The 16,309-nt window shown below is 36.0% G+C and overlaps 1 protein-coding gene across 1 annotated transcript; it reads right to left on the reverse strand.

Annotated features, from left to right (window-relative positions):
• Window positions 1-12,470: 12,470 nt before the first annotated feature.
• Window positions 12,471-15,064, reverse strand: LOC107772736 (inositol diphosphatase DSP3). Its single transcript, XM_016592214.2, has 5 exons — window positions 14,620-15,064; window positions 14,382-14,475; window positions 13,503-13,557; window positions 13,364-13,407; window positions 12,471-12,997 (listed from the first exon to the last, which is right to left on the reverse strand). The coding sequence occupies exons 1-5, from the start codon at window positions 14,769-14,771 to the stop codon at window positions 12,743-12,745; spliced, it is 600 nt and encodes a 199-aa protein (XP_016447700.2). The 5' UTR covers window positions 14,772-15,064; the 3' UTR covers window positions 12,471-12,742.
• Window positions 15,065-16,309: the final 1,245 nt, after the last annotated feature.

Raw genomic sequence — 16,309 nt, forward strand, 5'->3', positions numbered from 1 at the left:
CGTTAGTTAATGTATGCTGGCGTGGCTGCCATGGGAAGAGGGCGAAGTCGTGGACGAGGAAGACCCAAACAATACCCATAATTGCTTTCAGGAGCTCAGTAAGTACTAGAACACAAACTGGGAAATTGAATCTACCATAGGAAAAAGTTATGACGACGCCAGCATTGTAGGGGACGATGATGAGTTCAAACGCAATTGGATCAACATTGAGGGCCACTGGGGCAAATAAAAAAACTAAATCTCGATGATTCACCATCATTTAGTCAAGAGGAACAACCAAAAAAGGGGAGCTCTGTTGGGAAAACCAATGGAACCGTACTTGTAGCTAGCCCTAATCTGGTGAGTAGTACCGGGGAAAATCGAAACCAGGGTAAAGCACATGAGCAGGACAATATAAGCAAAATTACAACACTTGGACCTAACATAGACTCGATTGTAAGTGAGAAAACCCAATAACTCATCAATGAAACAGTCAAACCTGCTACTGTCGGAGGCCCCAAGCCTTGGACAAACTTGTTTCAGCAAAATAGGGCAGCCACACATGAAGAAGAAGAAGAAGAAGAAGAACCAAATCTATTCCTGCATGATGAGGGTTACTATGTTATTAAGTTTCAGTCGATTATTGATATGTACAAAATATTCTATGATGGTCCTTACACCATCAACAACAGGCCAATCATCCTGAAACCTTAGACACCTGATTTTGACCTGAGCAAGGAGTCTCATAGAGATACCACTGTGGGTGATCCTACCTAAGCTTCCAATGAATTGCTGAGGGAGTGAAGCCTTAAGTAAAATTTTTAGTGCAATTGGGAAGCCACTATTTGTAGATGAATGTAACACTAAGCAAACAAGGATCTCATACAGGAGGATGCTGATAGAGACTAACGTAACGAAAACCTTGCAAACAGAAGTCACTGTGATGGATCCTAGATGTAAGTAATTTTAGTAAAAATTGGTATATGAATGGCAACCAATTTACTGTGACAAATACCAAGATATTTGACACAAATGTGCTAACCAACAAGGCCCTAAAATGCAATAAGATGAGCAACCTGGAAGAAGAAGAGAACCAAAAAATGTTACCTACAAATGGAGAACTAAGGTACTTGTGGTGATAGCAACAAAGCCTTAGGGAAGTCATAATGAGGTCTCCATTGTGCTTCAACAAATCCAACTTAATCCTCAAGTAGACGCTCAAAAGAATTGCCAACCACAAAAAGTTATAGTAGTGGAGAAGCCAAAACTACAAAGAAATAGAGGTAAGGAAGCTACCAGTCCATAAATAAACTTGATAAACTTTCCTATGTTATAACTTTCTACAAGCATAAATGAAATAGCGGCTTCAAAAAGGGGTCAAGGTGTAAGTCAGTCCATGTATCATGATAGAGGAAGGGAAAACCATAACATGCAATGACTTGGCTATTTTGGAATGTCAGGGGTGTGAATAAATGGTATACGCAGAAGGAGATGAAAAATTACTTGAAAACTAATAACATAAAGATAGCTGGTATTGTTGAAACAGGAGTTAAAGAGCATAATGCAAGTAGGGTGAGTAGTCATATTGCCCTTGGTTGGGATATAATGCAGAATTATAGACATACAGTTAATGGTAGAATTTGAATTTTGTGGGACCCTAATTATTATACAGTCACCTTGATTAGAGAAGAAGCGCAAATACTTCACTACTCAGTTAAAGGAGCTGCAGGGGGTGTTGCACCCTATTTTGCACGAGTCAAAACAGGATTCAACTTGTGATTTCTCTGTTGTTGATGAAAGAGAGTTGTCACCTAATATTTAAAGGTATACTAAGGTACCTATATCACGACCCTAAATTTTCTCTGTAGGATATCGTGATGGCACCTAGTCTCTAAGACTAGGTAAGCCTAACAATATGCGGAAATATTAAATAAGAGATTAAAACTTGAACATCCCAATATTTTCATAAATAGAATCTACCAAAAACTCAATGCGTACAAATCCAAAACCTGGTGAGGTAAAAGTCACAAGCTCTAGATACAATGTTGAACAATCCTATACATCACTGTCTTTCAAAAACGTAAGGAAATAAGGAAAAACAAGGTAAAAGGAGACTCTGAGACCTGGGGATGCGGGCAAGTATACCTTGAAGTCTCCAAAGCAACAACACAACGCACTAATATCGAGGCTGATAGGATGTACCTGGATCTGCACAAAAATATATGCAGAACCGTAGTATGAGTATACCACAACGGTACCCAATAAGTGCCAAGACGAAAGAAAGGAAAACCAGAATTTTACATATTCAGGAAAACATTAACCAAACAACATAGCAAATACAGTATAGCAACAGGGTACTCCCGAGGTACCGCCTCGTAATCCCAAATCTTAAAAAAATAAATTATAGTCTTTCCTTATATCACCGCGGGAACCTTTATATTTGGTTTTTGAAAATAAGTTTTCCGAAATAGCATCCCGCATTTTAGCCTACCTTATCACACCACATGGCTTCTAGTAGTTCCCCTACTAGCAACACATATCAAGCCCACCTTATCTCACCGCATGCGTTTCAACACCCAAGCCTTATACCACCGCATAAGTATCAATAATCACAATGGCACGGCAAAAATCTCGTGCAACAATAACAACCGTACGGCAGAAACCTCATGCAAACAACTAAATAATCACCTCAACAATAACACAAAATCCAAAATACAACAACTGGGTAAATGATATTCCAAGAATAGCGGTTTCAAGTAAAGAATTTTCATAGTTAAGTAATGAATACATAAATCAAGAAAAACAAGTAATTCAACTAAACATGTGATACAAGTTGCAAATAGGAGATAAAACAATTATACATGTGAAATTAGGCTAAACATGATGACTACAGCATGCTAAAGTAACTCAATTAAGGCATGAAAAGGAAACTACGTAGCAAAAATAGGAATTTCAACATTTTGCACGTGTACGCACTCGTCACCTTACGTACACGACCTTCACATATCACAATTTATCATCAAAATACCAAATCCTAAGGGGAATTTCTCCCACACAAGGTTAGATAAATTACTTACCCCAAACCATGCTCAGTCAATCAATTAGAAGGCTTTTCCCCCGATTTTTTGATGTTAGGCTATAATCATGTATTTTAGTCGCTTATTGCACTCTAATTCACTGTATTTTACTTGTGTTTGAGCTTTAATTGCTAGTGTTTTGCACTTATTGTGTATTTTATGCCTTGTAGGAGTGATTCCGAGCTATGTAGATATTGTGGAGCTAAATCAAATAATTGGATCTTTGAAGTCTGAGTAAAATCCCAAGGGATTAAACCAAGATCATGTTCGGGGGTCGAAGGATGTCAAAAATAAAGGAAGAAACAACACTCTGAGGAAATGCACTAATGCGACGCACAATGCGTAGCACTGTGCGACGCATCCGTGCAAATGTGCGAAAGAAATTTGAGAAGTTTAGAGACTTGTAATTTTTGGGTCTGATAGAAAAATACACTAATGCTAGGCATAGTGCGTGGCATACTGCGTAGCATCAGTACAAAATTTTGTCAGACAAAATAAGTTCAGAGAGTTTACGATCGAGAAAATTGCAGTAATGCTATGCACCCTGCGTAGCATAGGAAAGGGGGATTTCGTCTAGGCTCGACCCTACTTGGTATAAATATATGGAAAACGTTATTTTCTGGACTTTTGACACACTTTAGACCTATGGAAGCTAAGGAGGAGTTGGAGGAGCAAAAGCACAAGGATTTCACCATTCTTTCCTCACTCAAGACCCGAGTTTGGATCAAATTTATGTTTTCCTATACTTTAATTATATTTGATGAATTGCTCCATATCTATGGAGTAGTTCTCTTTAGGGTTTGATGGATTTGGTGTATTGATGATTTTTTATGGATTATAACTCTAGTTTTATGTATTGAAGCATTTTTAGATGATTTAATTATTGCATCTATATTAACTAGTTCATGTAATTGAGAGAGGCATAGCTGGTGATATCTTTGCATTATATTGTTGGTTGAGTTCATTAATTCTTCTTAGTAATCGAAAAAGGCTAGTTGAATCATTGATTAAACATAGTTAGGAAGATATTCGAGAGAGGTTCTCCTAAATACCAATCCACTACGCATTCTTGCATATCTTCACGTGCTTAAAATTGGTTCATCTTGTGAGGTTAAGACTTAATCGAGAGAGGAGTTTTTACTGAATGTTTGAACTAATAATTGAGTGAATTCGAGAGACTCACCTGAATATTAGAAGTGAATTATCTAGAGTTAGATCCCAAAAAATTATCTTGCACCTATCCTATCAAAACCTTATATTCTCCCATTGATAACTTTCATTGCTTATATCTTGTTTCGATTGTCATTAGTCAATAGCTTTAAACTCTTAATTAATTGTAGTTAGAAATCATATAAATCTCAATTATTGATCATCTTGGATAGCAATAAAGCTGCAAACTACGAGAATACTATTTAAATCCAATCCTTATGGATACGATATTATACTATATCATATTTGATTAGCGAGCATAATTTAAGGGTGTGTTTTGAGCTCGTCAAATTTTGGCGCCGTTGCCGGGGATTGGCAATTAATAGTGTTTGAAATAGTTTGTAGTGCTAATTCAGGAATTTTTTTAAATTTTTTTTTCTCTTTTTACAGTTGGTGTTCTTTGACTGTGTGCAGGTTACAGGTTAAGATTGGTGCATGACTCGAACTTCTGTGAAGGAAGTTCTACCATACGAACCAGAAATAGAAAAACAACTGGGACAGCTGAGGAAGGAAAGAAATCTCACCGAGACATCAGAAAAAGATTGGGCAATCCTCAACCAAAGAACTTATGGATGGAAACGGTGAGGATAATGTAGAATTGGATGCGAGAGAAGCAACCCAACAAAGAGAACAAGCTGCATGGGATGTTGAGGAAGCAGTTATTAGAGATGCACATATTATCTATGAAGAAGAGAGGGGTCGGAGAATTGCTCAAAATCAACCCTTGGCTGCAGACCAGTCCGAATATATAGCTCCCATGCCTGGGAGATCACTTAGCGATTATGCTAGACTAGTCTATAATGAAGGTTTATCAAGTGATAGACCACCTCCAATCGCAGCAAACAATTTCGAGTTAAAGCAAGGGTTGCTTCAAACCCTTAGAACTATTGTGTCTTCAGAGGGAAGCCAAATGAAGATCCAAATACACATCTAATGGACTTCGAGAAGATTATGAACACCTTTCAATACAATAGTGTGTCACAAGATGCAATGTATTTAAGGATTTTCTCATAAAGATGATGCAAAGCATTGTCTTGGAAGCTTGCCCACAAGATCAATTAGAACTTCGGAGGAGATGACCAGAAAATTCCCTGATAAATATTTCTCCTCAACTAAAACAGGTGCAGTTGGGCGAGAGTCTCCTAGAGAGCTAGTGCAGTAATAGGAGTCTCAGGTGCCCGTCCTCCATCTGGAGCTACTGGTGGCTCCACTGTAGCAGCTCGTGTGGGTTCTCTGGCTACACCATGTGGACATCCTCGGCCTCTACCGCGGCCCCGGCCTCTCGCGGCTCTAGAAGGGGGGCACGGGTGTTTGGTCATCTAATCCGACTGTACGTGTCCTCACCATCTATGACAGAATAGAAAGACAAAAGTTTAGAATCCTGAAGTCAATAATTTTGCATGACAAGGAATCAAAGAAGTGACGTTTTTCCTAATAGTTCCATAGCTTCCAGAAGATAAGTAGAGACGTCTCTGTACCGATCCGCGAGACTCTACTAAACCTGTTTGTGACTCATAACACCTATGAATCTAGAGCTCTGATACCAACTTGTCACAACCCCAAATTCTCTATGTAGGATATCGTGACGATACCTAGTCTCTAAGACTAGGTAAGCCTAATAATATGCGGAAACATTAAATAAGAGATTAAAACTTGAACATCCCAACATTTTCATAAATAGATTCTACCAAAAACTCATTACGTACAATCCCAAGACCTGGTGAGATATAAGTCACAAGCTCTAGATACACTGTTGTGCAATCTTATACATTACTGCCTTTCAAAATGTAAGGAAATAAGGAAAAACAAGGTAAAAGGAGACTCTGAGGCCTGGGGATGAGGGCAGGTATACCTTGAAGTCTCCAAAGCAACAACACAATGCACTAATATCGAGGTTGATAGGATGTACCTGGATCTACACAAAAACATGTGCAGAAGCGTGGTATGAGTACCTCACAACGGTACCCAATAAGTGTCAAGCCTAACCTCGGTAGAGTAGTGACGAGGTCGGGTCAAGGCCCTACTGAAGATAATAAGAAACACGACAGAGATAAAATGATATAATGAAAATGAGCAATAAAGAATTTACAGGAAGTAACAACACGGAATCAAGGAAGGCTAATGCTACACGAAAGGAAAACAACAATTTTACATATTAAGGAAAACAAGAACCAAACAAGACAGCAAATACAGAATAGCAACAGGGCACTCCCGAGGTATCGCCTCGTTGTCCCAAATCGTAAAAACAAAAACACAGCCTTTTCTTATATCACCGCAAGAGCCTTTTTATTTGGTTATTGAAAATTATTTTCCCTAAATAGCATCCCATGTTTTAGCCCACCTTATCACACCGCATGTCTTCTAGTAGTTCCCCTACTAGCCATGTGTATCAAGCCCACCTTATCTCACCGCATGCATTTCAACACCCAGACCTTATACCACCACATGCGTATCAATATTCAAAATAGCACGATAGAAACCTCGTGCGCCAAAAAACCACACGGCAAAAACCTCGTGCAAACGATAAAAACCTCACTGTGGAAACCTCGTGCAAACAACCAAACAATCACCTCAACAATAATACGGAAGCCAAAACACAACAACTGAATAAATGATATTCCAAGGATAGCAGTTTTAAGTAAAGAATTTCCACAGTTAAGTAATGAATACAGAAATCAAGAAAAATAAATAATTCAACTAAACATGTGATACAAGTTTCAAATAGGAGATAAGACAAGTAGACAGATGAAATTAGGCTAAACATGATGACTATAACGTTCTAAAGTAACTCAATTAAGGCATGAAAAAGAAACTACATAGAAAAAATCGGAATTTACATATTTAGCCCGTGTACGCACTCATCACCTTATGTACACGACTTTCACATATCACAATTTATCATCAAAATATCATATCCTAAGGGAAATTCCCCCCTGTCACGACCCAAAATCCAATAAAGGTCGTGATGGCGCCGGACACCGCTGTGAGGCAAGCCAAAAATAAATACTTGATTTGGTTCTCATTTTAATATTTTTGAAATCATATTTCCTTCAATTAAATAGTAAAAGATGAAATTTACAAAGTAAATAATAATATTTTTAACAAATTTCAATACAGAACAACCCAAATCACCCCAAAACCTGGTGTCACAAGTGCATGAGCCTCAACTACGAATATAAAATAAAATACAACATCTGTCCGGAATACAAATTCGGAGAGGAGAAACATAAATACTCTGAAGGAGACTCTGCTGGCTGCGGACTCGTAACGTGGAATGCAGCTCACCTAAATCCCCGCAATAACCGTGCCTCTATGCCCACAAGGCCACTAGACATATATGCACTTGCACAAAAATGTACAGCAAGTGTAGTATGAGTACGTAAATCAACGCATACCCAGTAAGTATCTCGCCTAACCTCGAAGAAGTAGTGACGAGGGGTTGACTTCGACACTTACTATGGGCTATAAATAAAATATCAATGATATAATTAAGAATGGATTACGTAGAACAGTTGTAAGATCAATATCATGAAATAAGTAAACAATTCTTTTGTTCATAAGAAATTTCCAAATTTATTTTCGTCATTTAACATTTTTGTATCTCGGCCAATGAAAGCAATATCAATTATTATCAATTCCAAAAATATATCATGCGTAAATCATGCCGAGGTCGTACGGCCCGATCCAACATAAATATTTAAATTGTGCATTGACAAAGGTTGAACGGCGCAAACCATAGATGCGTCTATTTAACCTGCCGAGGCGTTCGGCCCGCTCCACAAAAAGAGAAAATACAATTTAACACAACCAAATTCAAGATTTATTAAGGCAACTATTCAAGAAATACAAATTCTTATTTACGGTCAAGAAGAATGGAGTTTAACCCCTTTAAAGTCCCTTTACCAAGTTTCGATATGATTTAAGCAATTTAGATTAACAAGTAGGATGCAAGCATCGCAATTATAACATGATCTGGGTCCTAGACTACATAGACATAAGCATATTAGTAGTTACGCACGGACTCTCTCCACCTCGTGAGTACGTAGCCCCCACAAATAGGAGCACATATTGAATTATTTCGCCTATGGGGTTAATTCCCTCTTACAAGGTTAGAAAGGAGACTTACCTCGCTCTGAAGTCCCATACCCGGCTCCAAAGCCTTTCCAACAACTCTATGCCCATCGCTCCAAAACTAGTCAATAAATGTGCAAATCCATAAATGTATACTCTAATACTCAATATAATTCAATTTTCACAAATCCCATGTTACGAGTTTTAAAGTCAAAATCCCAAATTTCCACAAATTTTCAAGTCTAAATTGTTATATAATCCAAGTATTTAACTTGCAATAGGTGGGAATCACTTACCTTCACATAGATGACGAAAATCTCCCTTCCAAGAGCTCCAAAAATCGCCCAACCAATAAAACAAATGGGTGAAATGAACCCAAACCCCAAGGGGAACTACTAGAAGTCATGCGATGTGATAAGGTGAGCTAAAACGCGGGATGCTATTTCGGGAAAAATGATTTTCAAAAACTAAATGTAAAGGCTCCCGCGGTAATATAAGGAAAGTGTGTGATTCATTTTATGATTTGAGACTACGAGACGGTACCTCTGGAGAGCTCTTGTTGTCATTTTCCCATTCCTTTGTACTTATCTTTGATTGTTTTCTTCTTAGCATACTATTAATTGTCTTCCTCCGTGTTGCACTATTTGCTTATTTCTATGTAGCTAATCTTGTTGTGCTAGTCGTTGCTTCAACTTCATTGCTGTCGTTATTATATTATACATTATTGGTGATCGTTTCTATGTGCCATTTATTATCTCTACTCTTATTTGTTGACTTGAATTATGGTAGAACACTTGCACAAGCATACACGTAATTAAATCGCCCAAAATCGGTTTTAGAAGATGAATCCAGATGTTAGTGACCATTATACGTACTCTTGTCTACTAGCCTTCTATGTGAGAATCGTTCTATTAGCATGTGAGTCGTCCATGCGGTTATGAGTTGTAATGTGGACACAAGATGCCAAGTAATTAGAGTTCATGAATTAGGACCCGTGACTTATAATTATCAGGTTTGGTACCTCATGGAAATGCTTGAACAGATCTGGTGTGAAAGCGGTTGTTCTTATTGAGTTGTTGTTTGTTTTCCTTTATTTGATTTTTGGACTTAGACTGTGTTCAGTTTACTCTATAGCATGACTACCTGACTGTTTCTTGTTAAATATTGTTGTTACTAGTGTACCATCGCAAGTATTGTTTTGTATTCCTTATCTTGCTTAGCTTTATATTAACATTGTTTCTCTGTTAGTTCACCTTCACACTTGTTCAGGTTGTTTAGTCCGGTAGGAGTCTTGACTGTCCCTCGTCACTACTCCATCGAGGTTAGTCTTGATACTTAATGAGTACCGCTGTGGTGTACTCATACTACGCTTCTGTACATTTTTGTGTCGATCCAGGCGCATCAGTTATTGTTGATTATTAGCTAGCTAGTCGAGCACTGCTGTGGAGACTCAAGGTAAACCTGTCATCGCGTTCGCAGCCCTCGGAGTCACCTTCTGTTATTATATTTGTACTGTTTAATTATATTCCGAACAGTTATATTTAGGGACTTTCTAGCAAACTCAATAGAGCTTATGACTTGTACTACCAATTTTGAGATTGTAAGTTGTGTATAAAGATTTCTATTTCATATTTATCAGTTGATGGATGAATTTTTCTATTAGTTCAGTAAGTGTTAGGCTTACCAAGTCTTAGGGACTAGGTGTCATCACGATATCCTACAAAGGGAAATTGGGGTTGTGACAGTAGCTCAAGGAATTTCTAAATAACGGTTGATTGGGGGTGATTTTAACTCAATTTGAACACACAAGATAGGCTACATGGTTGTGAAGTCAACATAGCAGAGATCAGACATTATACTAATTGTGTACAAATACCGGGACTTACTGAACTAGCATGGGAAGGAGAGTATTACTCTTGATCCAAAAAGCAGCTTGGATCTGATAGGATATGGAGTAGAATAAATAGGGTATTTGGGAACTATGAATGGATGATGATATGGGGTCACATATATACTATTTATGGTATGCCTTACATCTCTGATCATTCCCCCATGAGCTTAAAGCTAACTCTACATCAGTGGAATGGGAAAGTACCGTTTAAGTTCTTTAATGTGTGGGCAGACAATGCAGATTTCCTGAACATTATACAACAAAGTTGGGATCAAAAGTTAAGTCACAGGAAAATGCACAATATATAGTCAAACTTGTCCATCTTAGACCACTACTAAGGAACCAAGACTCAAGAGTTCAAATATATCAAGCAGAAGATAGAAAGAGCATGGGTAGACCTTGCTACTGTCCAAGGAAACATTTATGCACAATGCACAGATGAGCTACTAATAGAAGAAAGAAATCTCATGCAGAACCTGGAGAAATGGGACATGATGGAGGAAGGTGCATTGAAACAACAGGCTAGAGCAAAGTGGATAAAACTAGGTGATTCTAATTCAAAGTATTTTGCAACAGTGATAAGGAAAAGACAACATAAAAATCAGATATTGGAGTTACCTTCTCTTACAGGAGATAAGCTAAATGAACCTGAAGTCGTCAAAGCTGAAGTACCTATGGCTAAGCTATGGCTTTGTAAATGTTTGCTTTGGTGATTAATAAAATTAAACTAGTTACTAAAAAAAATATAAATTATTATTCAAAAAATTTCTCATATCAAAAAATAATTAGTCTTATCATTTTATATATCTCTATATTGAAGTTATTTATTTATATTTTTTTTAATAGTTTCCTTAAAATATATAGATATTAAATTTTTTTAATTCAAATTTAAAAAGAGTAACTAATTATTGAGTAACCTAACTAATTTTGTTCTAAATTTTGATGCTTCTTGTATTTTTGTTGTGACAATTAGCATCATCACATTGATTTGGCTCTCCTAGTCTACATAGAAGATAGATAGTGAATGTAATTGCCATCTATCCGTATTTGTCTGGTAAAAAAAAAATTATTTTCCTTCTTTCTATATTTTATTTAGGCAAAATGGCCTAAGGGCCGCCTAAACTTGTACTCATTTGTCATCCCGTTATATAAACTTACACATTTCCCATTTGAGCACCTTTACTTGATGAACTGAGTACTAATAAACATGTTTGAGCATTGACTATGCTTACATGGCGACGGTATAGTTGACGTGGCCAAAATGCATGCAAATCACGTTAATTAGGCGCGTGAATGAATTAATTTGATTTTAAAAAATTATAAAATAAAAAAAGAAAGATAAAATCATGGAAAAAAATAAAGAAAAGATAAAAAATGAAGAAACCCCTCCCCTGTTTAATTCTTCATCCCTATTCCCGTTCCCAGCTTCCTCTCTCCTCCCTTCCTTTTGTTTTCCAACACCCTCAAACTCCTCTACAACCAGAAAATTATATCGATTTGGTTATTGCTCGTCTCTTCTTTTTTCTTTTCTTAATTTTGGTGGCAAAGAGTAGTGAAATGGTGGCGTTTCAGATTTATTTGGTCTATTGTTAGTGGGCTTGTTGAAAAGGAGATGACGAAGATAAAGTGGTAAGGAAGGTGGCAAAAAGGTGAAGCAGTGACGGTTTTTGGTTATTCTTTGTATGGTTGCCATTTTTACCAGCGTCAATCTCGCCGGAATAATTTTGGGGGTCTTTTCGAGAGTGTTATAACCATTTTTAAGCTAATTCTTTTACTGAGGTATGATTGGAATCTGAAGGATCAAATTTGGATTCTTACAATTGAAAATGGTGGATTTACTGTGAAAAATGGTGGCTCCGTGTCGTCCTAGACGAAGAGAATGGACAAGAAATAAAATTTTTGTGAGTACATTAATTTTTTTTTAAATATGACCCATAAATTACACATGGCAATTAGTAAGAGGATAAGTATGTGACATCATTTGGGTCATGGCGCTTGAGGACCACGCACAGTCATGTGTTTATTAATGTGTGTATATGTGAGTTAAGGTGCTAAAATGGAAAAGTGTAAGTTTATATACCGGGATGACAAACGATTTAAGTGGCCATGAGTCATTTTACCTCACCTATATGCCTTAAACTCTTTACTTATAACTACTATGACTATGCCTCAATCCAAAGCAAAGCAATTGGGTCAGCTATATGAGTCCATCAATGTCGGCACACGCTCATCTCAATCCAATATTTATACCATAAAGCTTAAACTGAATTTTTTTAGTTGTTTAATATGAAGAGTGACTAAGTAATGTACAAGAACAAGAATCTACGCAGAAATTAATATTTCTGGTTTCAGAAGAAGAGGGAAAGGAAGAAAGGAGTAGCGCAAAATATAGCATCCGAAACAAATTGGTGTGATCTGACGCAGTGTGTAATGGCTAAAAAGAAAGAAACTTAAAAGGAATAAAGAGCGATGGGAAATCCAATCCAGGCTAAAAATTAAGATGGATAATCCCGTTCTATAAAACTGAAGTCATCTGTGACTTCTGCAGACTTTCTTCGCTGTATAGCAAGCGCCTCTTCTTCGCGCCATAGTACCTATAGATAATGCTCTCGAGACAATGCCTTATGCATGAAACGTCGTAACTCTCCAGAAATTTGAGATCTGTTTCCCTCCATTTTGTGCCGGCAAAATGTTTGTACTCCTCAACAACAGCAGACATACACCAGTTCTGCAATTTCCTCAGGCACCCGACAAGACAACCAGTTCGGTGCTGCACGACAAAATTCTAACTTGTTACAACCATAGCACGCGAATTGGAATTAGTTATGAAGAAATTATAGTCTTTGTATTTCACTAGAAGAAAACAACTATGATGCTCAAAATTCAAAAGAAAACGATAGCCAGATAGATATCATATACAATCAAAATTTAACATGAGAGACAACACAATGAATCAACAGATTCCATACATATTACCAGAAGATATATTAGTGGTATACGTACAGCAATGTGCATCTATTAACACGGGCAAAATTCCCCGAGCACTTAGAAGATAAGCATAGACACCAAAGCCAATGGTGCGCAAAAAACACACACATAAGAACTACCCAAACAAGAAAAGATGAAGATTATGTACCTTCCCGCGCTTGCAGTGGATGAGAACTGGGTGATTTCTGACATCTAAAGACCAAAACAAAAAAGAGACAGTAAAAATTCATGTAATGGGAATTAATATCCCTTTAAACATGACAAATAGAGTGCGATAGATTGTTTACCAGTTATCACTTTCAGAGCCTCTGTTATAGCACTGCTGGACATAGCTGATGGCTCCTGAATGGAAAAAGGTTCCATTTTACAAAGCAATACTAACGCAAAATGGATATCAAAAGTTTATACCACTGGCGCATTCAGATAAAAAATTAACATTAACAAGTTTCTTTGTGCGATTTTTTAATATCAACATAATAGTATGCTGCAGACCCTAATCACCATAAAAGAAAAAGAAAAACGAATATCGATGCCACAAAATAGAGAAAAAAAGACAATCTCTAAGCATGTAAACTTTCATCCAATATTAGAAAAAAGAAAATATCATGAGGCTAAATCTTGATGCTGAAAACTTTAGAGAAATAGTAGTTGACTTTAATGCAATCTATTTTTCTTTTCTTTACCAAAGAATTAGAACTCTAATTCAATCTAACTTTGAACTAAGCAGCAATGACCAAAAATCAAATACAAATTAACCGTTAAGTTTGCAGTAATGGTTCCTAAAACTGCAACTTTTTAGGAACTAATTTCAAGAAGGAAAAAGTTAGAGTGACCATTTAGATTCCAACAACCATTTATTCCATTCTATTTAATCATAATTAATACCCATAAGCCACCAACATAATAAAAAAACAAAAGATTACATTAAACGAAGGGAAAGAATAAAATATCTCAATTACAAAATCCCCTCAATTATACATAACGAGGATAGAAAAGTTCTCACAGCTTTTGTTGAATTTCATTTTTATAAACCAAGAAAACATCAAATTAATCATGAAACAACAGCAATAAACAGAACTACATCCCCTCAAATAATCAACAAAGAATTTCAGATAAAAAAGGCAACAACTTGAGGAAATTGACAACAGAAAAACAAAAAGGATTACCTTAGTACCATCAATTCCGAATTGGAAAAGCTTGATATTATTAATTCGAAGAAACTCCAAATTTTCCTCAGGATAAGGCTCAGGGCACAAATATCTGCAAACACAAACCACAAAAACTAAAATCACTAACTACACAAAACAAAATCTTTAACACAAACCCAACAAAAGAACAACAGAAATTAGCAATTCATAAAAAAAAAAGATTTCTTTTTCCCCAAGAAAGAAGAAAAGGACTAACATGATCGACCGAAGATTGAGGGACTGAAGAAAGGTGAAATTGGAAGGCTGAGGAAACCCAGATCTATAAATGCAGTTATCTTCAACCGCAGAAAAGTTTGTGGGCGGCACCAACAACAAATCACCACCCTCTATTCCCAAAATCTGACACATTTTTTTTCTTTTTTCTTTATCAAAATCTCAATTTAAAACCAATGCTAAAAAACTACTACCGCCGCCATCATCATCATCTTATAATCAGTTTAAAAGGCAAGATAAATGGTTGTTTCAATTTCTTTCCATGAGGGCGGCGTGGAAGTTGCAAAGAGGGATGATGTAGAGTATAGGGCGCTAGGGTCTATTGGATTTTGATTTGTAGAAAAGAGCAAATCAAGAAAAATGCATGATTGCGAACAAGATTTCTCCTAATAATAATAGGACTTTGTTTTATGTTGGGACTTGGGATCGTCGAGGAATTTGCCTTTCTATATAGAAGTAGCAAAAATTTGACTGCTATTGTTTTCGAAAATATTGTAAGAGTACCCCACAGTGTCCTATTGTCTTTTGACCTTTCAAATTTCGACGAATTCTTTTCTCTATTATGGAATTTTCATGTCCATGAGAAAATAATAACGATTTTAAATTAATATATAATAATAATAATTGAATATATAATTAAATATAAAATAAAATATATATGATTTGAAAAAAAGTCACTTGATTCACCTAAGCTCATATTAGAAAAAATAAATATAATTTACCTATTAGAAAAATGAAATAAAATTAAATATATTTCAATATCTTTTGGGTTGAACATGTCGCACATGGACTTGCCTAGTGCGGTTTACATCCCTTGTATGTTTTGCAGGTTATTACACAGGGGAGGTTTACCCAATACGCACAAAAGTTGTGACAGGAGTTGTAGCGGCCGCAAATTTCCCCTCTTACAAAAAAAATCAAATATGCTAGCGGAGATTTCGTTTAATACTAGTAGTAGTAGTAATTTACCTATTAGAAAAATGAATTTAATGTTTTTTGAGATTATCGAGGCTTTTGCCAATGTAGTATAGAACTAGCAAAAGTTTTGACTCCTTTCTAAATATTAAGGTTTAACCCCACGGTATCCTATTGTTTTTGACCTTTCGAATTACAATGAATTTGTTCTCTGTTATGGAGTTTTCATGTCCATTGAGAAAACATTGTGTATACGTGTGTTAATATAAGTCGAGTATCTTATTGTGAAAATAATATTAGAAAATGTTTACTTTTGTTAAGCATTTACTATGTTTAGAGCTCGTTTGGCCAAGCTGCCAAAAACTGCTTATTTTAAAAAATACTTTTTTTTAGAAGTACTTTTTTCAAAAGTAATTTTAAAAAAAATAATTTATGTTTGGCCAACTCATTTAAGAAGTACTTTTTTGCAATATTTTGTAAGCAAATTGCGTTTGACCAATCTTTCTAAAAAGTATTTTTGAGTGTCAAATTACTAAAAGGATAGTACCAAGGTCTTATAATTATTTTAAAGAGAAAAAATGAATTTAAACATTTATCGTAAGAGACTTTTATTATTTTTTAATTTATTTAATTAAAATATAAAACATAGAGTAAACATACATATTAAAGAATTAAATCAATATAACATATATAGTTATACCAAAGCATATAATATTATCTAGTATAATTAATTTTTGCAGTAATGTCTTCATTAGCAT

Source organism: Nicotiana tabacum, chromosome 13 (genome assembly GCF_000715075.1).
Source record: "Nicotiana tabacum cultivar K326 chromosome 13, ASM71507v2, whole genome shotgun sequence".
Classification (NCBI taxonomy): domain Eukaryota; kingdom Viridiplantae; phylum Streptophyta; class Magnoliopsida; order Solanales; family Solanaceae; genus Nicotiana; species Nicotiana tabacum.